Here is a 24280-nt window from a genome sequence, read left to right as displayed (position 1 = left end):
ATTATGCTTCACATTCACCCCAATGTCAGGGTGCTGCCATACAAGGCGCTCACTACACACCGGGAGCAATAGGGGATTAAAGGCCTTGCCCAAGGGCCCTTAGTGATTTTCCATTCGAACCCATGATCTTCTGGACTCAAGTCCAACACCTTAACCACTAGACCATCACCTCCTCTTGTTGGGGACGTGATGGGTGTAGGCAGAAGCAAAAGCTTGTGAATGCCTACCCCTTTAACCAAAAATAAAAATTATACATACATTTGTGCTCAAAATTTTACATACCCTGGTAGAATTTTTGCTTTTTTGGCCATTATTAAGAGAATATGAATGACAACACAAAAACTTTTTTTTCACTCATGGTTAGTGGTTGGGTGAAGCCATTTATTGTCAAACAACTGTTTCCTCTTTTAAATCAAAATGACAAGAGAACTACCCAAATGACCCTGATTCAAAGTTTACATTCCCCTGTTCTTAATACTGTGTATTGCCCCTTTAACATCAATGACAGCTTGGAGTCTTTTGTGGTAGCTTTGGACGAGGCTCTCTGATGGTAAAGCTCCCACTGAATATGTCTTGGACTTTATGTGCATCACTTATGAAGAAATACAAACAATATGGCACTTTATGGTAAATCTGCATGGAGTAGACAGTTCTCAAAAACTGAGTGACTGTGCAAGAAGGAGAAGAGTGAGGAAAGCCAACAAGACCCAGACAACCCAGGAGAAGTTATGGGCTTATGTGGCTGTGATTGGAGAAATTGTGCACAGTGCAAGCTTTGCATTTTGCATCACTACTCTTAGCTTCATAGTGGAGTAGAGCAGAGAAGGATTTTCTTTCACCAAAACAGATCAAATCCAGGCTTGCATCTCAGATGTACCTTCTGGCAATTTGTAGCTAAACTTTCAGGTCTTCTTTTTAAGAAAATCCTCCTCTATACCACTTCATCATGAAGATGGATAACTGGTGATGCAAAATGCAAAGCTTGCACTGTGCATAATTTCTCCAATCACATCCACATAAGCCTATAACTTCTTCTGGGTTGTCTGGGTGTCTTGGTGGCTTTCCTCACTCTTCTCCTTCTTGCACAATCACTCAGTTTTTGAGAACTGTCTACTCCATGCAGATTTACCATAGAGTCCCATATTGTTTGTATTTCTTTGTGATTGATGTAAATAAAATCCGAAACATATTCAGTGGCAGCTTTACCATCAGAGAGCCTCATCCACAACAACCACAAAAGACTCCAAGCTGTCATTGATGTTATTAAAGGGGGCAATACATAGTAGTAAGTACAGGGGTACTGTATGTAAACTTTGGTTCAAGGTCATTTGGGTAGTTCTCTTGTCATTTTGATTTAAAAATAGGAACCACAGTTGTTTGACAATAAATGGCTACACCCAACCACAAACCATGAGTGAAAAAAAAAAAAAGTTTTTGTGTTGTCATTCATATTCTCTGAAAAAAGGGCCAAAAAAGCTTAAATTCTGCCAGGGTATGTAAACTTTTGAGCACAGCTGTATGTGGAAAATAACTGTAATTATCACCACATTAACACAAAATCTGAAACATGCAAAGAGTCTGTGGGGCAGAGACGGCTAGAAATCTGAGCCATCGGATGTGAAGTGAAAATATCATTTATCTTGTGGTGGTTTGATGCTATTGTGGACTAACGTGATATACGCGAGATGAATTGTCACTGAGAGGCCTGTGTTAAGGTGAAAGACTCTCTGTGGGCTGTTTGATGTCTGTTGAGCTCACAGTGAATTCTATCTCACCTTGCTGCATCTGCACAGACTTCACCAAATTAGATCACAGTCCAATTTTATCTTTAAGCGCAGATCACTACTATTACATCACGTGGAAAAAAGACACCTCTGCACGCTGTCTGAGCCCTGCTGTGATTTCACATTTACATTTTGACTTTTCTTCTGGACTGAGAATACTAGGGTTGGGACAACTAATGAGAAGTATACTGGTCATCAAACTTTTTTTTTTCTTTTGCATGGACTTTGAGAACTGATTTAGGGTAATTTTGGGGTGCTGAATCCGAATCTGAGCTCAGATTTCCTCGCTGACATCACATTTTTTGCAATCTGCATGTTCCGCATTGATGGATTTACGCAAACGTTGCTCATTCACTCACCAGTTTGACGCCACTAATCATGCACAAAAGCAGCTTCAAGGGTGATTCTTAGACTATGGGTACTTATTATGTCCTTTGATCATATTGTATGAAAAACAGAAAAAAGGGGAAATTTTGCACTTTTATAGTTATCTTTACAATGAAAGTGTGTTAAGAAATTTGTTCTAGTAGTCTATGATGACTTTTTCACCTTTTTTCAGCATCATTATATGCAAATATTGCCATTTTGTGCTTGTCCCACACCCAGACTTTTGATCTTCAATGATAAAAATGAATGGTAAAGAAACGTTTTTTCTAATGTTTTAAAATATCTCTGAATAAAATATCAGTAAAATAATCAAAACATAATTGGGGTATTCAATGTCATACAACTGTTGTGATTTTTTTTAACAAAATGTAGTTGTCCCACACTATTGCCGTAATTTCCACCACAACACTGTAATGTCCCTAAACAGTTTGTATGAAAGATTGTTTGGGTAGTTTCTATGGAGATAAACAGTGACATCAGAGCACATGTATATAGCGCCAAATCACAACAAACAGTTGCCCCAAGGCGCTTTATATTGTAAGGCAATGGTTTGGTGGAAATTACATTTACAAGGCCAGTAGTGCCCGTAGTTAAAGAATCACCCTCAAAAGCATAGTTTTGAAAGCAGGTTTGTGTTTATGGTGCCGAAGAGGTGTGTGAGACTGCAGCTTTTGCTTCAATGCTTGATACGAGAAATATTTTTCATATCTTAAAAATTAGGAGCCTGAGCTTGTGCGGGAGGTTGAGAGATACCGAATAGAGATAGTCGGGCTCACCTCCACGCACAGCTTGGGCTCTGGTACCCAACTCCTGGAGAGGGGCTGGATGCTTCATTTTTCTGGCGTCGCCCACGGGGAGAGGCGGAGAGCTGGGGTCGCATTGCTTATTGCTCCCCAGCTCAGTCGCCAAGTGTTGGAGTTCACTCCGGTGAACGAGAGGGCCGCGTCCCTATGCCTTCGGGTCGGGGACAGGTCTCTCACCATTGTCTCGGCCTACGGGCCCAACCTTCCTGGAGTCCCTGGGAGGGGTACTAGATAGCACTCTGACTGGGGACTCCATTGTTCTCCTGGGGGATTTCAACGCCCACGTGGGCGGTGACAGTGAGACCTGGAGGGGGGTGATCAGGAAGCACGGCCTCCCCGATCTGAACCAGAGTGGTGTTCAGTTGTTGGATTTCTGTGCTAGTCACAGTTTGTCCATCACGAACACCATGTTTGAGCACAAGGGTGTCCATAAGTGCATGTGGCACCAGGACACCCTGAGCCAGAGGTCGATGATCGACTTTGTAGTCGTATCATCTGACTTTCGGCCACGTGTCTCGGACACTCGAGTGAAGAGAGGGGCAGAGCTGTCGACTGATCACCACCTGGTGGTGAGTTGGATCTGCTGGGAGGGTAGGAAGCCGGTAAGACCTGGCAGGCCCAAACGTATCATGAGGGTCTGCTGGGAACAACTGGCGGAACCCTCTGTCAGCGAGGTCTTCAACTCCCACCTCTGGGAGAGCTTCTCCCAGATCCCGGGGGAGGTTGGAGACATGGAGTCCGAGTGGACCATGTTCTCCACCTCCATTGTCGATGCGGCTGCTCATAGCTGTGGTCGCAAGGTCTCTGGTGCCTGTCGCGGCGGCAATCCCCGAACCCGGTGGTGGACACCGGAAGTAAGGGATGCCGTCAAGCTGAAGAAGGAGTCCTACTTATCTTTGTTGGTAGGTGGGACCCCAGAGGCAGCTGACAGGTACCGGCAGGCCAAACGTGCCCCAGCCCGTGCGGTTGCAGAGGCAAAAACTCGGGTCTGGGAGGAGTTCGGGGAGGCTATGGAGGAGGACTATCGGTCGGCCTCGAAGAGATTCTGGCAAACTGTCCGACACCTCAGGAGGTGGAAGCAGCTCTCCACCAGCACTGTTTACGGTGCGGGTGGGGAGCTGTTGACCCTGACTGGGGGTGTTGTAGGGCGGTGGAGTACTTCGAGGATCTCCTCAATCCCATCGTCATGTCTTCCAAAGAGGAAGCAGAGACTGGGGACTTGGAGGCGGACTCATCCATTACCCAGGCCGAAGTCACCGAGCTTGTTAGAAAGCTCCTCGGTGGCAAGGCTCCTGGGGTGGATGAAATCTGTCCTGAGTACCTTAAGTCTCTGGATGTTGTGGGGCTGTCTTGGCTGACATGCCTCTGCAACATTGCGTGGCGATCGGGGACAGTGCCTCTGGATTGGCAGACCGGGGTGGTGGTCCCTCTGTTTAAGAAGGGGGACCGGAGGGTGTGTTCCAACTATAGGGGGATCACACTCCTCAGCCTCCCCGGTAAGGTCTATTTCAGAGTACTGGAGAGGAGAATTCGACCGATTCGGATTCAGGAGGAGCAGTGTGGTTTTTGGCTTGGTCGCGGCACACTGGACCAGCTCTACATGCTCCATCAGGTGCTCGAGGGTTCATGGGAGTTTGCCCAACCAGTCCACATGTGTTTTGTGGATCTGGAGAAGGCATTCGACCGTGTCCCTCGGGGCACCCTGTGGGGAGTGCTCCGGGAGTACGGGGTCCGGGGTCCTTTGCTAAGGGCTATCCGGTCCCTTTACGACCGCAGCAGGAGCTTGGTTCACATTGCTAGTAGTAAGTCAAGCCTGTTTCCAGTGCACGTTGGCCTCCGCCAGGGCTGCCCTTTGTCACCGGTTCTGTTCATTATTTTTATGGACAGAATTTCTAGGCGCAGCCAGGGTGTAGAGGGGGTCTGGTTTGGGAACCACAGAATCTCATCTCTGCTGTTTGCGGATGATGTGGTTCTGTTGGCTTCGTCAAATCAGGACCTTCAGCGTGCACTGGGGCAGTTTGCACCCGAGTGTGAAGCGTCCGGGATGAAAATCAGCACCTCCAAATCCGAGGCCATGGTTCTCGACCGGAAAAAGGTGCTTTGCCCTCTTCAGGTCGGTGGAGTGTCCTTGCCTCAAGTGGAGGAGTTTAAGTATCTCGGAGTCTTGTTCACGAGTGAGGGACGGATGGAGCGTGAGATCGATAGGCGGATCGGTGCAGCATCTGCAGTGATGCGGTCGCTGTATCGGACCGTCGTGGTGAAGAGAGAGCTGAGTAGGGGGGCAAAGCTCTCGATTTACCAATCGATCTACGTTCCGATCCTCACCTATGGTCATGAGATTTGGCCCATGACCGAAAGAATGAGATCGCGAATACAAGCGGCCGAGATGAGTTTCCTCCACAGGGTGGCTGGGCAGTCCCTTAGAGATAGGGTGAGGAGCTCGGTCACTCGGGAGGAGCTTGGAGTCGAGCCGCTGCTCCTCCACGTCGAAAGGAGTCAGTTGAGGTGGCTTGGGCATCTTTTCCGGATGCCCCCTGGACGCGTCGCTGGAGAGGTGTTCCGGGCTTGTCCCACTGAGAGGAGGCCCTGGGGAAGACCCAGGAGACGCTGGAGGGACTACATCTCTCGGCTGACTTGGGAACGCCATGGGGTTCCCCCGGAGGAGCTGGAGGAGGTGTGTGTGGTTCGGGAGGTCTGGGCGGCTTTGCTTGAGCTGCTGCCCCCGCAACCCGACTCCGGATAAAGCGAAAGAAAATGGATGGATGGATATCTTAAAAATTATGTGAAAACTAACACCAGAAGCAGATTCAGTGCCTTTAAATTACCCAAAATCTGCTGAAAAACTTCATGCAAGAAAAATCATGTTGACCAGTGTTATTAGTCGACTAGTACCATTAGTCAACGACCAGCCAACTGGTTGGTAACTAAATTTGACAATGAATGAATTCAGCCAATTTTGAATATTCATGGTAAAACTCAAATGTGACATTTATTTTAACAAATATAAGCACAAAATCACAAACAAAAAACAGCATTAGCATGAAGACTATCTGCATTCATTTACTAGGCATAGACTACCCATTTGAGCTGACTAATTCACCTGCCAAGGTTCACACACTTTCTTCACTGAGTGAAGGGAGTGGTGGCAGCTCCAGTAGGTCTATTCTTTTAAGGATTAAATGAACTTAATAAATGGCTTTTGCCTAGTCGACTAATAAAAAATAGTCATCTATTGTTAGGTAGTCATAGTCGAGTATTACAACTTGTTGTCCCATTCCTACAGAATACACTGTTTTTCCTCCTCTATCACAATTTAGTGAGAGGGGGTATGATTATTTTGCATTCCTAACATTTAAGGTGGATTTTGTATTGCTGTGTGAGCTTCATGGAGAGAGAACATACAGTATCATGTCTTTGTGACGGCAATTGTACTGCTCCCATTTAAGGTGTAAAACATTCAGCAATTTTCAGATTTATTTTATAATTTCTGTTGGGATGTTCTCACCTGACCTCTGTTCCCCCCTGTTTTCTTCTTTCTTTGCTTCTCTTTACGTAGCTCATCCACACCATCAGTGTGGTGGATCGAGATGAGCCGCAAACCGGACATCGGTTCTACTTCACCCTGGCTCCCGAAGCCTCGAGTAATCGCCACTTTACTCTGTGGGATATCAAAGGTGAGATGGCAAAAGTTGGACAATGAGAACAGGAGTGCATGTTTAACCAAAATGTTTTTTGGTCGACAGAATATTTTTTACCACTCAGCTAAAAAAAACAAACAAACAAACAAAAAACTGGCAAAAAAGCACTTTCAACCACTTTATAAAGTACATTTACATTTAGTTGTGGCTTCACAGTAAACATAATCAAAGTTACATAATTATGTTGATGTCTGCAGAAACATCACTGCTATAAGTAAAATTTAGACTTCTACGTCATAGGCCGTGAAGTCCATATTGGGCCAATTTTTCTGTGAGCCACTCTCACTGAGCCTGTCTGTGCTGTGTGATATCACCCATACATTTTCTGAGGAGCGGTTTTAAAGCTCCTATTGTGTGGCTCTGGATGATATGTGCTTCAAGCTGCCCAAGCTGGATAAGACACTTCACCTGCATTGTCCTAGTCCACCCTGTTGGTATGAGCCTTGGATGGGGAAATAACCTGTGATGGTATTGGCGTGCTGATGAGGGGGAATTCATGGTTTGGAAGCCAGGGACTACCACGCCAGGAACTGTATTGGACCTACTTCCCTTCTATAAAATTTTATTGGTTGGTGTCCAGCCAGACAGACAGCCAGTCCTTCACCTCTCAAATGTAACCATCTGTCTGCCAGAGCCAGGTAAAATGTGGGCACCCGCTTCACCTTCTCCAGCTCCTGACTTTGCTCTGCATGTTGAACTGAAGTACTTGCAAAAGATATTTAAAAAATGTATAACAATGTCTATAAAAGAGTTTTTTAAGTGTGATAAGATTTTATATGAAGGTCCTTAGCTGAGAAAAGTGTGTTTTTCAAGTGTGTTAAAGCTTTTTTTTTTTTTTTTCCCTAAATTTTACTTTAATGGAATGCCAACAATTTCAACAAATGCCTCAAGTGCCATCATGAAATCTCAGTATAGTGAAGAAATGAAGGACTGATTGACAAAAAGAAACATCAATGTCACTTGTCTGCTTTTGACTTTGCTGTGGTGGGAAGGGTTTTTTTCATGAGTGGGCGTAGTAGTGGTGGTGGGGAACCTGTGTTGTTTGCAGATTCTTATTTTATAAATGTGTACCTAAGTGAATGTGACATCTAGCTAAATCGAGATTGATCTGACACTATGAAAATGTCAGGAGAGCAGTATGAGGTAGGAAAATGTCACAGTGCCGAGGGAGGGAGGTGGGTGCATGCACAGATCCACATGCATGTCACATTATGTGCACATGCACACATATGTAACAATACAGTCCTGCTCAAGGTTATTGGAGTCCTTTTATTTTAAATACAAAATTTAAATAGGCTCAGAAATGACTGCAAATGAACCAGCTTTATAGAATCAACTGTTCAAATGTAAAAGTAGTGAAATATGAAAACAAACTGCTTTTGTACAGTGAAATTAAAACAAATACTAATACACTCAATTATCACTTTTACAGCCAGTTTTCTTTAGAGATCTCAGGGGGTGAACACATGAACATTTCTGAGTTAATTTACTGTGAAGATAGAACTACAAACATTATGGTACTCTACAGGGGCAACACGGTGGCTTAGTGCTTAGCACTGTTGCCTCAGAGGATGAAGCGCCTTGTGGCAACTCTGTTGTGATTTGGCCCTATATAAATGAAATTAAATTGAAATTGAAGGTCATGGGATCGCTTCCCGCCAAGTCTTTTCTGTGTGGACTTTGCATGTTCTCCCCGTGTTTGCTCTGGCTTTCTCCCACATCCAAAGACATGCAGGTTAGGTAAGAGAATTAAATTGACCCCAGGTGTGACTGTGTTTGTCTGTCTATGTGTGGCCCTGCAACAGACTGGTATCCTGTCCAGGGTGTACCCCACCTCACGCATTATGACTGCTGGAATAGGCTCCAGCCCTCACGTGATCCTTCATTGGTGTAAGCGGACAAAGAAAATGAATGAATGATGCTCTACAGTAAATGCGGCTCAAAACCACACTGTACAGGTATGTGCAAGCAGGAGATAGTGAGGGAAGCCACCAAGCCACCCATGACCACTTTGACAACACTGATGAGAAGACACAAAAGTTTCATAATCTACGATCCCTCCAGTCACAGCCACTGAAGCCTATAGGTTCTTCAGAGTTATCATGAGTGTCTTACTGGCTTCCCTCAGGAGTTGCCATCTTGCACATACAGTAGTGTTCAGAATAATAATAGTGCTATGTTACTCAAAAGATTAATCCAGGTTTTGAGTATATTTCTTATTGTTACATGGGAAACAAGGTACCAGTAGATTCAGTAGATTCTCACAAATCCAACAAGACCAAGCATTCATGATATGCACCCTCTTAAGGCTATGAAATTGGGCTATTAGTAAAAAAAAGTAGAAAAGGGGGTGTTCACAATAATAGTAGTGTGGCATTCAGTCAGTGAGTTTGTCAATTTTGTGGAACAAACAGGTGTGAATCAGATGTCCCCTATGTAAGGATGAAGCCAGCACCTGTTGAACATGCTTTTCTCTTTGAAAGCCTGAGGAAAGTGGGACGTTCAAGACATTGTTCAGAAGAACAGCGTAGTTTGATTAAAAAGTTGATTGGAGAGGGGAAAACGTATATGTAATTGCAAAAAATTATAGGCTGTTCATCTACAATGATCTCCAATGCTTTAAAAAGGACAGAAAAACCAGAGACGCATGGAAGAAAACGCAAAACAATCATCAAAATGGATAGAAGAATAACCAGAATGGCAAAGGCTCACCCATTGATCAGCTCCAGGATGATCAAAGACAGTCTGGAGTTGCCTGTAAGTGCTGTGACAGTTAGACGACGCCTGTGTGAAGCTAATTTATTTGCAAGAATTCCCCGCAAAGTCCCTCTGTTAAATAAAAGACATGTGCAGAAGAGGTTACAATTTGCCAAAGAACACATCAACTGGCCTAAAGAGAAATGGAGGAATATTTTATGGACTGATGAGAGTAAAATTGTTCTTTTTGGGTCCAAGGGCCACAGACAGTTTATGAGACGACCCCCAAACTCTGAATTCAAGCCACAGTTCACAGTGAAGACAGTGAAGCATGGTGGTGAAAGCATCATGATATGGGCATGTTTCTCCTACTATGGTATTGGGCCTATACGAGGTCTGTTAGAAAAGTATCCGACCTTTTTATTTTTTTTCAAAAACCTGATGGATTTGAATCACGTGTGCTTGCATGAGCCAACCTTGAACCTTCGTGTGCATGCGTGATTTTTTTCACGCCTGTTGGTTGCGTCATTTGCTGGTAAGCAGCCTTTGTGTGAGGACATGTGCAATGCACTTGGCAGATTTTCATTTCAAGGAAAATTGCAGAACGACTGGAGCAGCACGACTGCATCAAATTTTGTCACAAACTGGGCAATAGCCAGGTGGAAACCATTCGGATTATTCAGATGGCTTTCGGTGACGATCCTCTGGGCATCACACAGATTAAGGAGCGGTACAACCAGTTTAAAGACGGCCACACAACTGTGGAGGGTGTGCCGCGCTCCGAACGGCATCAACACGCTGAAACGACCGGATCATTTCCAAAGTGAATGCTGTGATGATGTGGGACCGTCCGCAAAATTGCGTAAGAGGTGGACATCAGCACTTTTTTGGCACATTCCACTGTGAAAGAAGATTTTGCCATGAAAAGAGTGGCGGTGAAATTCATCGGCACAAAACTGATGGTGCAGCAACAGCGCCTCCGTGTTGAAGTCTCACAGGACATGTTGTAACATGCCCAGCTCGTCAACCATTCGGAAGATTCAGACGGCTTTCGGTGGCTTTTCAGTCGTGTGACTATCCAAGAAATTGTGGACAAGCTGGACATGTCAGGGCATGTTACAACATGTCCTGTGAGGCTTCATCACAGAGGCGCTGTTGCTGTTGGGTGTTTCAACAAGACAATGACCCCAAGCACACTAGTAAACAAGCAAAATCTTGGTTCCAAACCAACAAAATTAATGCCTCGCAGATGTGAAGAAATCATGAAAAACTGTGGTTATACAACTAAATACTAGTTTAGTGATTCACAGGATTGCTAAAAAAGCAGTTTGAACATAATAGTTTTGAGTTTGTAGCGTCAACAGCAGATGCTACTATTATTGTGAACACCCCCTTTTCTACTTTTTTTTACTAATAGCCCAATTTCGTAGCCTTAAGAGTGTGCATATCATGAATGCTTGGTCTTGTTGGATTTGTGAGAATCTACTGAATCTACTTTTACCTTGTTTCCCATGTAACAATACGAAATATACTCAAAACCTGGATTAATGTTTTTAGTCATATTGCACTACTATTATTCTGAACACTACTGTATACTCAGGTTTGGAGAATTCAATTTCAATTTATTTTCATTTATATAGCGCCAAATCACAACAGAGTTGCCTCAAAGTGCTTCACACAGGTAAGGTCTAACCTTACCAACCCCCAGAGCAACAGTGGTAAGGAAAAACTCCCTCTGAGGAAGAAACCTCAAGCAGACCAGACTCAAAGGGGTGACCCTCTGCTTGGGCCATGCTACAAACATAAATTACAGAACAATACACGGACGAATATACAAGAAATGCTATTGGCGCACAGGGCAGGAGGATCGCCAACACGAATACAACTCCCATCTCTGGATGGAGCTGTACCTTAAACAGAGAGAAAAAACAGAATCAGGCATCAGAAAGACAAAAAAATACTGTATAATTTGCCAGCATTAAACAAAAGAAAAAAGAGAGAAATACTAAGGTGATCACCGCCCACTAGCCCTAAACTTCACTAAAAGACCAGAATTTACGTAAAGTTGAGGCTGCGGCTAATAAATGAATTAAAAGAGTAAAAAGCGTAAAACAAAACTGTACCAGTATGCTAGCCATATGAAAGGGAAAATAAGTGCATCTTAAGTCTGGACTTGAAAATCTCCACAGAATCTGACTGTTTTATTGATGCAGGGAGATCATTCCACAGAACAGGGGCACGATAAGAGAAAGCTCTGTGACCCGCAGACTTCTTATTCACCTTGGATGGGTTTGTACATGAGTTATATGTGTCACAGAATGATGACTGGTCATGATGTATATGTACAGATGTGAACACTCTCCATGCCTATGCACAGTCAGGCAGCCAGGGGCAAAGGCTTGTCAACGCTAAACGTGTGTTCACATTATCCTTGCAAAAATTATTTTCTTCACCAGTGTGTATGTGGTGTGTTGTGACAGTCTTGCGCTGAAGCATGTCAAGCACATCCCAGAGGCACACCACATTCCTATATAGGCCCTGAGACCTGTTGGTGCTGGTGCTTTTCTCTGAGTTCTGTAATGTGAAGCAGATGCAAGTCTACAACTTTCCCTGGATGGGACACCAGAATATCACAGGTTGCGTCCCCAGCCAAGACCAGTACCAATTTACAGCTATGTGGACTGAGACGATGCAGATGCTGTGTCTTGTCTCAGGACAGTTAAAGTGTGTGATATCCCAACTTAATGCAGGTAACTTCTAAGACTGATGTAGGATGGACATAAATCAGTATTAGTTTTGCTCAGGGTTGCCACAGTGGATCCTTATGTTGATTTGGCACAAGTTTACATTGCATACCCTTCCTGACCCAACTCCAGATGTACATCCAGAATGGCGAATAGGTACCCCTGAAGCAAGGACCTTCTGTCTGAGAGTGAACCAGTTGCACCACTGTGATGCCCTGTTTGATAGAAATCAATATATTAAAGCTACACTGTGTAAAATTTAGTATCATCTAGTGGTGATGTTGAAGAATGCATTATGCCTTCATTGGCCACGATTTTGTTTCCTTCTACATTTCTGCTTCTTTGAAGGTGGGGATTAATGCTCATTTGCCATCTCTTCTTGTAAGCAGTATGTATGATCCTCAAGTCAAGTCTCGAAGCATGCGCTGGTGCTGCAATTCATCACATCCATGACACCATGGAACCGCCGTGGGTGCTGGATGGCAGTCACCCATGGTCCATTGCCACATCTCTAAAATACCCATCTATCTGCCGCAGTCAGATGAAATATGGGTGACCTCTTGGCCTTCTCGAGCTACCAGAGACTCCAACACTCAGGCGCCTGTGCACTGGTTTGTGCACAGAGAAATGCACCACATGGCCAAAATGTCAAAGCTGATGCTCCTTCAAAATGCAACTACTTATCTCAGTCTCTCTTAGGGCCCCTTCACACATAACACAGTTGAAGCCAGCTAGCGCACAAAGGAGGAATTGCATGCCATTAGTGAAAAAATCAGAGCTGCCTCCAACGCCTCGTATATCTGTCACTACAACTATTCATGCACACCAGCAGCTGAAAGCCCTGTAAGAGCCTCTTTGATCCCTCTCGCGGCAGGTGTTGGCCAAATTCCAGGGGACACACATGAACATCCAACACTGCTCGCTAGACAGAAAATGTGGGGCCAGTCGCACTGTCAGCACGGAAATAGTGAGCAGACGACCACTTTTGAGCTGGCTCTGAAATTTGTCTAAGTACCCCCACGACTGTGGTGTTGCAAAGCACAAGACACATGTGGCGTGCCAGAGTATCGGCTTCCCCCCTCAACACATGTGCCGTGCATGTGTATCACGCGTGTGTTGCCCCCCCCCCCCCCCACACACACACACACACACACACAACACATATGGCATGCGTGTGTTTCACGCTCCTCCCTCCACAACAAATGTGGCATGCCGGGGGGAGGGGAGGGGGAGCACACTTGCATGGAATGCTGATATGTATGTAGATGGGGACTGGCCAGCCACATCTGAGTGCACACAGCACAGTGAACCGCCTCCCAGCTGATCATCAGCCAGAGACTGACAGCTGCAAATGACGGCTCAGTGCACATGACGTGTCACATTAAAAACACAGAGACCACCGCAAAGACCGGTATATAAATAAGTGCTACAATAACTACATATACATAATAAAATAACTAAAAATGATCACATAACCACCGACAGCAGCAGCTGTTGAGATCTCTGGTTCTGGACATCATGGCTGGGGAACACCGTGTTTTGACGGACATGACTTTACAGCTGTCCACTCTGATGCACATGTGTCTGCTTGCTGTCTTCATGTGGACATACATAAAAACATATATTGCTTTTGCGACAGACTACAGCAAGCGAGTGCACGGTGCACACCTTGACAGGCTGTCTCAGGTGTAACGGCCCGTCAGATGATGTGGTCATGCAGCAGGCGATCTGAAGGTCACGTCTGTCTGATAGGACACAGGTGTCCTGTGAGAGGTGCGCCGTAGGACTACAAGCCAACAGTGCAATAAATATGACACTTTCAGTCATGTATCACCAAAAATATGCCATAACAAACACTGTTTTGTCAGTTATTGTGATGCTTTTTTCGCCCTAATTAAAGATGACAAAACCTTCCTCTTCGTCTACATCGTCTAATTTCTCTTTTATAAAAATACATTTATTTCCTTGTTGATTTTAGGCATTTTACTTTCCTGTTACAAGAGAGTGATATTAGTGCAGTGGTAAAGTTTCCATCTGTTAATCAGAGCTTTTGTAAGTTGCAGGTTCGAATCCCACAAGTGGCATGTATTTTTAATTTTTTGTTTCTCTACATCAGCACGCAATGTGGATCCACACTCCAGCTGTTGTTTTTTTTTTTTTATCTCCACAGCTGTGGCACAGTGTGGTTCCACATACTCCAGCTGCTCGCACGCACATGCACAAAACTGTCACAGCGGGATCATTCATGCCTACCTGACCATGTGTCCCTCCCGACATTGGATTGATGTTTTCCGGGTTCGCTCATTTGGGCTGTTTTGCCGTGATTCACCCTGATTCCTACTTATTCGTGCTATGTGTGAAAGAGCCCTTAGTAACCCCTTGTTTGACTCATTCCATCAGTACCCAATGATCATCAGAAGAGACCCAGTACCAAAGTCATCCAGTCATTGCCTTTGGTCACTGGTCAGTGATGAACCTCAATTTCATAAAAATTGTGGTTCTCAGACTCGTTAGCCTTTACTAGCAACCAGTAGACATTTTATAGGAGAGCAGCCATTAATTCCTTCTTTCCCCTTCAGTCTTGTGGCTGTGCTCCAAAATGCAAAGGGAGAGTAAGTATGCTCCTTTTGGCCGACTGTACCAAAATAGAAGTGCAACATACCAGCATCCATGAGGGGTCCGTTCCCCTGTAGATATCAAAGACTTATTGAAAAGCTTATGAAAACTCATCAAATCATTGTTTATACACTAGTGAAGAGATATTCCATTTACACTAGCAAACACCGCTAAATTGTACACACTGTAGCCTTAAAATCAAGAAAGACTTTTCATAGTGTTAGGCTGGAGGCCTGTCTAGGGTGTCCCCTCCTCTCGCACCATGACCGCTGGGGTAGGCTCCGTCCCCCTTTGACCATTCATAGGCCTGAGCTGGTTCAGGAAATGAATTGCTGAAGTTCACAGAGTTGACTGAAATTCTTCAGATGTTTTGTCTAATCTTCAGATGTGCAAGCGAACATTGTGGAAAAGTCAAAAGGACAAACTCAGAGGTATAACAGCGCATAAACGGTAATATGAAGATTGTGCTACATTTGCCAGAGAAGCAGCAGGGAAATATGGATAACAGTGATATATGTTCTGGGAGACGGATTGCTCGGTATCCTCTATGCAAGTCACCCACAAACCAGCCTGACTCTATTTGTCAAAGCCTCTTCCTGTATTCTGCACCGCATTTATCGATGTCTCCAGCACAGAGAGCTCATATATACACACTGGCTCACTCAGTCATTTTCTCTCCTGGCTTTTTACTTTAAAAACACAATGAACGTTAATACCACAAAAATCAGATCACTTTACCAGAAGAATGATTGCGCAACAGATGCAACTTGGCAATCTCAGCTGCTAGAGTTTTCTAGGTTCCTTCAATCATATATTATGGGAGATTGCTTATTCACACGGTGCTGATGACAGTGTTTTCCCCCCACTCTCTGTCTTTTTTCATCATTTGAGCACTTGAGTGAGCTCGGAGAGGTATTGCTTCTTGTGAATAAAATGACATTACACATTGTCAGATGTCAAGACTTGAAAACAAAAACTTGTCATGACATTTTATGTCAGCGATGCACGATCATCACATCTACTTTTATAGCTTTTATCTTTTCATCAGAGCACTGACTTCAAAGAAGAATAAATCGTAAAAGATCATAGCAGTGCGCCTGAATGGGCTGTCAGCATTTTCTACTCCTTTATACTTTAAAAACTAGCATTCTTTAAGGAGAGAATGTCCAGTTGCTTGCTTGTAATTATTTTCTTTTCTTGCTTTTTCTTTGCTTCCTCTGACTCCTGCATGCAACCACTTGAATTCCACCCACACAGACAACACAGCTGGAATCCGGACTCAGCGGTCAGGCTTTAACCGCCATAAGCAGAATGTGTACTTCCTGCCCATCCTGGTGGTTGACAGCGGGCCGCCTTCTCTCAGCTCCACAGGCACCCTGACCATTCATGTCTGCGGCTGCGACCCAGGTACGCACTAAGAGTCTCCCCATTACTGGTATTACCATCACTGTCACCTTCAGCGTCATTAGCAGGAGTCCTCAAAGGTCATCGACAAGCTGTTCCTGTGGTCAGCAAACACTTTTCATCACCTCATATTCACAGAAAATGGAATAATAATGGGTTAGAAATCTAACGAAAAATGGGACTTGATGTCACATTCAGCTGGACCAATCCCATGTTTGGTTTTAATGAAGTATATGCTTTATAACATTTTGGTTTTACTGGGTAATTTATTAATATTATTGTTGTTATTAATATTATTTTACGTAGATGGAGAGATCCAGTCCTGCAATGCCACAGCCTATGTAATGAGTGCCGCTCTCAGCCCTGGAGCCCTGATAGCACTGCTGGTGTGCCTGCTCATCCTCATAGGTAAGCTGACAAATTTACAGTATAAAACCGTTGCAATTTGCAAACGAAAACAAAAACAGGTTGGTTAACAATTGATGGTCTTAAAATAAACTAAACTAAAATCTGATACAAGTAAAGTTGAATGTACTGTTCATTAAGTCACCAATTTAACTTTTAGTTCTCAGCAACACTGATTTGAGATTAAACTGATTCTTATTCACTTCTACAAATGGGAAATGCAATAACACAGATTTTTCCATACAGTGCTGACGTCAGCATTTCTGGGATACTCACAACTTAAGTGTTAAGTGAAGTGCAAACATTTTTCACATCAAAATTTGACTTCTATGAGTGTGTTATATATTTATCATATTTTCCTCCACATGAGTATTTCATACCCATGTAACAGAAGGAACCAGTAAATGCAGATTTAGCAGGCTAACATATCACGTTTGCATGGAGACAATTTGAAGAAAATTCATCCCAAAGACAGATTTGAATGTTTCCATATACAACCCCAGTTCCAATGAAGTTGGGACATTGTGTAAAATGTCAATAAAACCTGAATACAATGATTTGCAAATCCTCTTCAACCTATATTCAATTGAATACACCACAAAGACAAGATATTTAATGTTCAAAATGATAAACTTTATTATTTTGGTGGAAATATTTGCTCATTTTGAAATCAGTATTCAGTTTTTATTAACATTTTACACAACATCTCAACTTCATTGGAATTGGGGTTGTAAATGATGATTAAAAAGAGTGTTTTAATACTTCTCCTCGAATCAGCTCCATTTGAATTTATTCCTGATGAACTTTCCACACGGAGCTCATTTCAAAATCTGTAACGGCATCTCTCATTCGCTGCTGACGTTACGTTAGCCTTCAGTCTCGGATCAGGACGTGAAAACGTGAGACTTAATATCCACTGTCATGTCTCATCAGAGATGTTTCCAAACAGTTTTTCAAATGCAAACTGTTGTGTGGGCCGCTGAAGAGGAGGTACTGCTGGCCCACCACCACCAGAGGGCGCCCTGCCTGGAGTGCGGGCTCCAGGCACCAGAGGGCGCTGCCGCCTAATGGGAGTAGCCTGGGTGACAGCTGTCACCCATCACCAGACTCAGCTGTTCCACTCAGCACAGAGGTATATCAGGAGGACGGCGTCTCCACCTCAGTGCCGAGATATCGCCTTATGTTAAAGGTAACGTTCTCTGCATTAATATTCTGATTAACTGGCTAAAAGATTTGTTAAACCTTTGCAGGACAGCTGATTATTGTGAGCTAAATTGCTTGGAGAAGTACTCACCTTTCTGCAGTATTGACGTGAGGTGGAGTCAGCTTCTTCCCTCTCTGTGTACTGGGTGCAGCCGCATCCACACCTGTGTGTTTGTTCTCTTGCCAGCAGTACCGGATCCGACGAGCGGAGGCAGTGGCCACCTGGGAATTCGGGACTTGGCGGTTCCAGTATTTCCAGGGTTCGGTGGCAGGGGAAATCTGGGTGGTTCCGGCTCGACTTGGACGGACGTCTCCTACCTTCGAGCCTGCCCACACGACACCAGTGGAATTCGGTGTAAACCCAAATTGTCAATTGTTGTATTGGTTGTGCATTTTCACAACAGTAAAACTTGTTATTTACTTTCTCCATTGTCCGTTCATTGCGCCCCCTGTTGTGGGTCCGTGTTCCAACACTTTCACAACAGGATATCTCGGCCAGCGTCATGGACCCCGAGGGGCGTCAACCGGCTGTTGAACGGCCAATGGAAGACCAAGGCGCGGCGGAGGCTTCGGGAGGGGTAATCGGTGAGTTGCAGCGGATTCTCACCGCTTTCACCTCTCGGATCGACTTAATGACCGAGCAGCACGTTCTCCTGAACCGCAGGGTGGAGGCTCTCGCCGCACAAGTGGAGGCGCGCCCTTTGGGCGCCGCTGCGGCTCTCCCTCCCGAGGACCCTGTGCGCGAAAGTGACGTTCCACTGGTCGTTCAACGGTCCCTTCCTCCGTCCCCAGAAGCATACATAAGCCCTCCAGAGCCGTACGGAGGCTGTGTGGAGACGTGCGCGGACTTTCTGATGCAGTGTTCGCTCGTCTTCGCACAGCGTCCCGTGATGTACGCGACTGATGCTAGCAAAGTAGCTTATGTGATAAATCTGCTTCGCGGGGAGGCACGCGCTTGGGCTACAGCGCTCTGGGAGCAGAACTCACGGCTCCTTCACACATACGATGGGTTTGTACGGGAGCTCAGAACGGTGTTCGATCATCCCAATAGAGGAGAGTCCGCTTCAACCGCACTACTGTCAATAAGACAGGGGCGTCGGAGCGCAGCTGCCTATGCAGTCGCCTTCCGCATCGCGGCGGCGAGATCCGGCTGGAATAGCACTGCCCTCCGCGCTGCCTTTGTAAACGGACTGTCACTGGTCCTAAAAGAGCACCTGGTGGCTAAGAACGAACCGCGGGATTTAGATGGGCTCATCGATCTAGTTATACGACTCGACAACCGGTTAGAAGAACGCCGTCGGGAACGAGGCGAAGGGCGTGGCCAGGCACGCGTCGTCCCTTTCCCTTCCGGGTCCGATCGAGCTCCGCCCTCCCCACGCTCCTCTGTTCCTGCGCTCCGTGCGCCTATGGCTCCCCCTGCTGACGAAGCTATGGACACAAGCAGGGCAACATTTAGGGCACCTGGAGCACAAAGGAGGCGGGCCCACGGAGCCTGTTATGTTTGTGGCTCGAGTGAGCATCTCGCAAACGACTGCCCCGAGCGGTTAAACTCCAACGCCCGCCCCTAGAGACTGGGCCAGGGGTGGGCCAAAATATTCACGTGGGACACACCCACATTGCTACACGACTCCCAGTCACGATCCTGTTTGAGGATTCGACCCTGAAGGCCCCAGCACTGGTGGACACGGGCTCTGAGGGGAATCTGCTTGACAGTAGATGGGCCAGGGAGATAGGGCTCCCTCTGGTGGCTCTTACCTCGCCTGTGCAGGTTCGGGCGCTAGATGGCTCCCTACTCCCACCAATCACACATAAGACACCTCCAGTAACTCTGGTGGTGTCAGGTAACCACCGGGAGGTGATCGAGTTCTTTGTGACTCAGGCCACCTCCCGTGTGGTTTTGGGGTTTCCATGGATGCTAAAGCACAATCCCCGGATCGATTGGCCGTCCGGGGTAGTGGTTCAGTGGAGCGAAACCTGCCATCGGGAGTGTCTAGGTTCCTCGGTTCCTCCCGGCTCCCAAGCTAAGGAGGAGGTCCGAGTCCCGCCCAATCTGAAGGCGGTGCCGGCGGAGTACCATGACCTCGCTGACGTGTTCAGCAAGGATCTGGCTCTCACGCTTCCTCCCCACCGCCCGTATGATTGTGCCATTGATTTGGTTCCAGGCAGTGAGTTTCCGTCCAGTAGGCTGTACAACCTCTCACGGCCGGAGCGTGAATCAATGGAGACCTACATCCGGGACTCATTAGCTGCCGGGTTGATCCGGAATTCCACCTCTCCGATGGGTGCTGGTTTCTTTTTTGTGGGTAAAAAGGATGGCGGGCTTCGTCCATGCATTGATTATAGGGGGTTGAACGAAATCACGGTTCGCAATCGATACCCGTTGCCCCTGTTGGATTCGGTGTTCACCCCCTTGCATGGAGCCAATATCTTCACCAAACTTGATCTTAGGAATGCGTATCATTTGGTTCGGATCCGGAAGGGAAGACGGCATTTAACACCCCGTTGGGCCATTTTGAGTACCTGGTCATGCCGTTCGGTCTCACTAATGCTCCCGCGACCTTCCAAGCGTTGGTAAACGATGTCCTGCGGGACTTCCTGCACCGGTTCGTCTTCGTGTATCTGGATGATATACTCATCTTTTCCCCGGATCCTGAGACTCATGTCCGGCATGTCCGTCAGGTTCTGCAGCGGTTGTTGGAGAACCGTCTGTTTGTGAAGGGCGAGAAGTGTGAATTCCATCGCACTTCTTTGTCCTTCTTGGGGTTTATCATCTCCTCTAACTCCGTCGCCCCTGATCCGGCCAAGGTTGCGGCGGTGAGAGATTGGCCCCAACCCACAAGCCGTAGGAAGCTGCAACAGTTCCTCGGTTTTGCTAATTTCTATAGGAGGTTCATTAAGGGCTATAGTCAGGTAGTTAGCCCCCTGACAGCCCTGACCTCACCAAAAGTTCCCTTCACCTGGTCGGATCGGTGCGAAGCCGCGTTCAAGGAGTTGAAACGGCGCTTCTCGTCTGCACCAGTTCTGGTGCAGCCCGATCCTAGCCGCCAGTTAGTGGTTGAAGTGGATGCCTCAGACTCAGGGATAGGAGCGGTGCTCTCCCAGAGCGGGAAGACCGATAAGGTCCTTCACCCGTGTGCCTATTTTTCTCGCAGGTTGACCCCCGCTGAACGGAACTATGACGTCGGCAATCGGGAACTCCTTGCTGTGAAAGAGGCCCTCGAAGAGTGGAGACATCTGTTGGAGGGAACAGCCGTGCCATTCACGGTTTTCACTGACCATCGGAACCTGGAGTACATCAGGACCGCCAAGCGACTGAACCCCAGGCAAGCCCGCTGGTCACTGTTCTTTGGCCGTTTTGACTTCCGGATTACCTACCGTCCCGGGACCAAGAATCAGAGGTCGGATGCATTGTCCCGGGTGCACGAAGACGAAGTCAAAACGGAACCGTCGGATCCCCCGGATCCCATCATCCCGGAGTCCGCTATCGTGGCCGCCCTCACCTGGGACGTGGAGAAGACCGTCCGGGAGGCCCTGACCCGTGTCCCGGACCCCGGAAACGGACCAAAGGACAAACTATACGTCCCACCAGAGGCTAGGGCTGCAGTCCTGGACTTCTGTCACGGTTCTAAGCTCTCCTGTCACCCAGGGGTGCGAAGGACCGTGACAGTCGTCCGGCAACGCTTCTGGTGGGCATCCCTGGAGGCCGACGTCCGGGACTATGTCCAGGCCTGTACCACCTGCGCCAGGGGCAAGGCCGATCACAGAAAGACCTCAGGGCAGCTACAGCCACTGCCCGTGCCTCATCGCCCCTGGTCCCACATCGGTCTGGACTTCGTCACGGGTCTCCCGCCGTCCCAGGGAAACACCGTCGTCTTCACGATAGTGGACCGTTTCTCCAAGGCGGCCCACTTCGTGGCCCTCCCGAAGCTCCCAACGGCCCAGGAGACAGCGGACCTCCTGGTCCACCACGTCGTCCGTCTGCATGGCATACCATCAGACACAAACATCATAAAGGACAGACCACAGACTAAATCCGATGCTGGCCAGGAAAACAAAACTAACCCTTCTTTTTCTTTCAAGTTTATTGGCGGTTTGCAAACCAAAATGGTGCATTACTTCCACCAACCGTTTGGGTGTGGAGCATTAATGGATTGTGACATATGCTATCAAAAATGTCCTGGAAATGTTCACCACATTAGTAAAAACTTTCTGGGAATTTCCAGAAAAATTCCATCACTACATTGTTAAATTAAGCATACATTTTTAACGATAATGGTAAGGGTAAAAATCCACTTTCCTTTTTCATGACTAACCTACAAAAGATGTTGAAGATATTGAACTTACTTGAATAAAGGAACCTGGTAATGTGAGTCCATGACACCCACCTTCTCCCTTGCTGTGCTGCACACATGAATCAAATTCTCAGCTGTTTTAAGACATCTTGTTTTCAGTGGTTGACAACAGTGCACCCAGAGCACTGTATTAAAACACATAGGACTTCTTTAAAAATGCTGTGTTTATTCATAAGCATTGGCTTGGGACTTCAACGAAGGGGGGGGGGGGTCACATCTCCTACTCTCGCCTCTCCTCTGTGTTTTTCTGTCTCTGCTCCAATCTTCAAAAGTCCCAACTTCACCAGACTGTGAATTCTTCAAGCTATATTTAGAATAACCTTGGAATTTATCAGCTGGTCTCAATGCTATTGACACCATTTTTTCAAAAAGGAAATCAGGGCTGGGGGACCCTGTGTGCCCAGATGGAACCTATCCTGTGGACTATGTTCTCGACGTCTGGGAGAAGTGGTGCATTTGGTGCTTCGCACCACTCTCTGTGAAAGATGACGAAGATTTATTCTTATTTGTTTTTATGGTAGGAGGGCTGGGGCTGATTGGGTTATGCATTGTCCTGACCTACTGGAAAATTGGCAAGATGGCTGCTACCAGAGTCACAACCCCACATCTGTCCATCATGATTAATGAAGTGGGGAAGGCGGTATAATCTCAGACTGCGTTAACTTTTGAAATCAAATGCAAGTTGGAAAACATCTCGGAGCAAATATCTTTCTTGCAAAGGAAGATGTTGGAGACCATGCAATATTCATGAATTGGATTTCGACAGTCAGAGGAGCCGCAAATGGAATTTCTGTATCTCTCTGCCTAACCCAAAACGTGGCAGCTGTTGGGAAAGTGTCAGTACACGGACCCACAACAGGGGGCGCAAATGAACGGACAATGGAGAAAGTCAAATAACAAGGCTTTACTGTTGTGAACGTGCACAACGAATACAACCAATCACGAAATGTACAACAGTCAATTCACAAAAGTGTCGTGTGGGCAGGCTCGAAGATAGGAGACGCCTCTCCAAGGTAAGACCCGAACCACACGGCTTCCTCCGCCACAGGACCCCGGAAATACTGGAGCCGCCAAGTCCCGAACTCCCAGGTGGCCACTGCCTCCGCGTGTCGGACCTGGTACTGCTGGCGAGGAACAAAGAACAGTTAGATGGGGGCGCGTTTGCACCCAAGACTCCGAACAGCAGGGAAGTTACCTCCACCTCTCGTTGGAACAGTAATCCACAAGCTATACACTAATCCAAAAGGATACACTCCGTCAGGTTTGATACGTTACCTCGTAGGTAGAAACGATATCTCGGCGATGAGGTGGAGATGCCGTCCTGCTGATATACCCCAGTGATAATTGCCGTCAGCTGTCTCAGGTGATGGGTGACAGCTGTTACCGAGGCTGCTCCTGTGGGGCGGTGGCGCCCTCTGGTGCCTGGAGCCCGCACTCCAGGCAGGGCGCCCTCTGGTGGTGGTGGGCCAGCAGTACCTCCTCTTCAGCGGCCCACACAACAGCAGCCTTATCACCTACCGAAGGTCAAAATGCCCCACTTGTTTTCCTCCAGAAGGATTTCAACGGCCTTGGTGAAGCATTCAGCTCTCCTGCCCTCCCTTACAGCCTGCTGTTGTCAAGGCAACACCAGACTTTATGCTCACATGGACAGATACTGATGCACGCCTCCCACCCCTACCACCAATGTGTGCCTGACCCTACTCCACCCCCCCCCCACCCCCACCCCGGCCTCCACTCTGCCACTCCAGGTGGCCGCGCAGCACAGGTGGGACAGACCCTGCTGCAGCCTACACTCATTTTGGCTCAATTCAGACGACGTACTGCTTCAAAGTTTAGCAAACATAAACAATATCAAATGTATATGTGTTGTTTTAATTCTGATGTTTGAACCTCTACTGGTGGTTGGTACCTCTGCTGGTGGTTGGCTCTCACTGCGGTATTGTATCACTTCCTGTTCCGGAGCACAGTGGTGTCTTGCTGTATCTGTTAGCTGTTTAATCTGCGCAGTTAGATTGATCTAGTTAACTAGATAACGATTTGTTTCACAGTGTAATCTTCACGTGCCTTAACTAAAGCACTCCCTCTGCTGAATCACCTCTAAATTATTTACACATTATTCACTTTGCGTGTTTTTAGTAATCCGCTAGCTTAGCGCAGCTACTAGCTCTTAGCCGGTTTAGCATGGCA

At 46.6% G+C, this 24280-nt stretch overlaps 1 protein-coding gene across 1 annotated transcript in view; it reads left to right on the top strand.

Annotated features, from left to right (window-relative positions):
• The window catches only part of LOC117506558 (cadherin-22-like), a 766928-nt gene that overhangs the window by 695362 nt on the left and 47286 nt on the right, over positions 1-24280 (top strand). Inside the window, exons 11-13 of the mRNA XM_034166074.1 lie at positions 6531-6648; positions 15987-16136; positions 16440-16541. Of these exons, the coding sequence (XP_034021965.1) occupies positions 6531-6648; positions 15987-16136; positions 16440-16541 (370 nt within the window). The remainder of the gene's footprint in view (positions 1-6530; positions 6649-15986; positions 16137-16439; positions 16542-24280) is intronic.

The sequence above is a fragment of the Thalassophryne amazonica genome, chromosome 3 (assembly GCF_902500255.1).
Source record: "Thalassophryne amazonica chromosome 3, fThaAma1.1, whole genome shotgun sequence".
NCBI lineage: Eukaryota > Metazoa > Chordata > Actinopteri > Batrachoidiformes > Batrachoididae > Thalassophryne > Thalassophryne amazonica.
The sequence above is the reverse complement of the archived record's forward strand: the minus strand, read 5'-3'. Positions and strand labels throughout refer to the sequence as shown.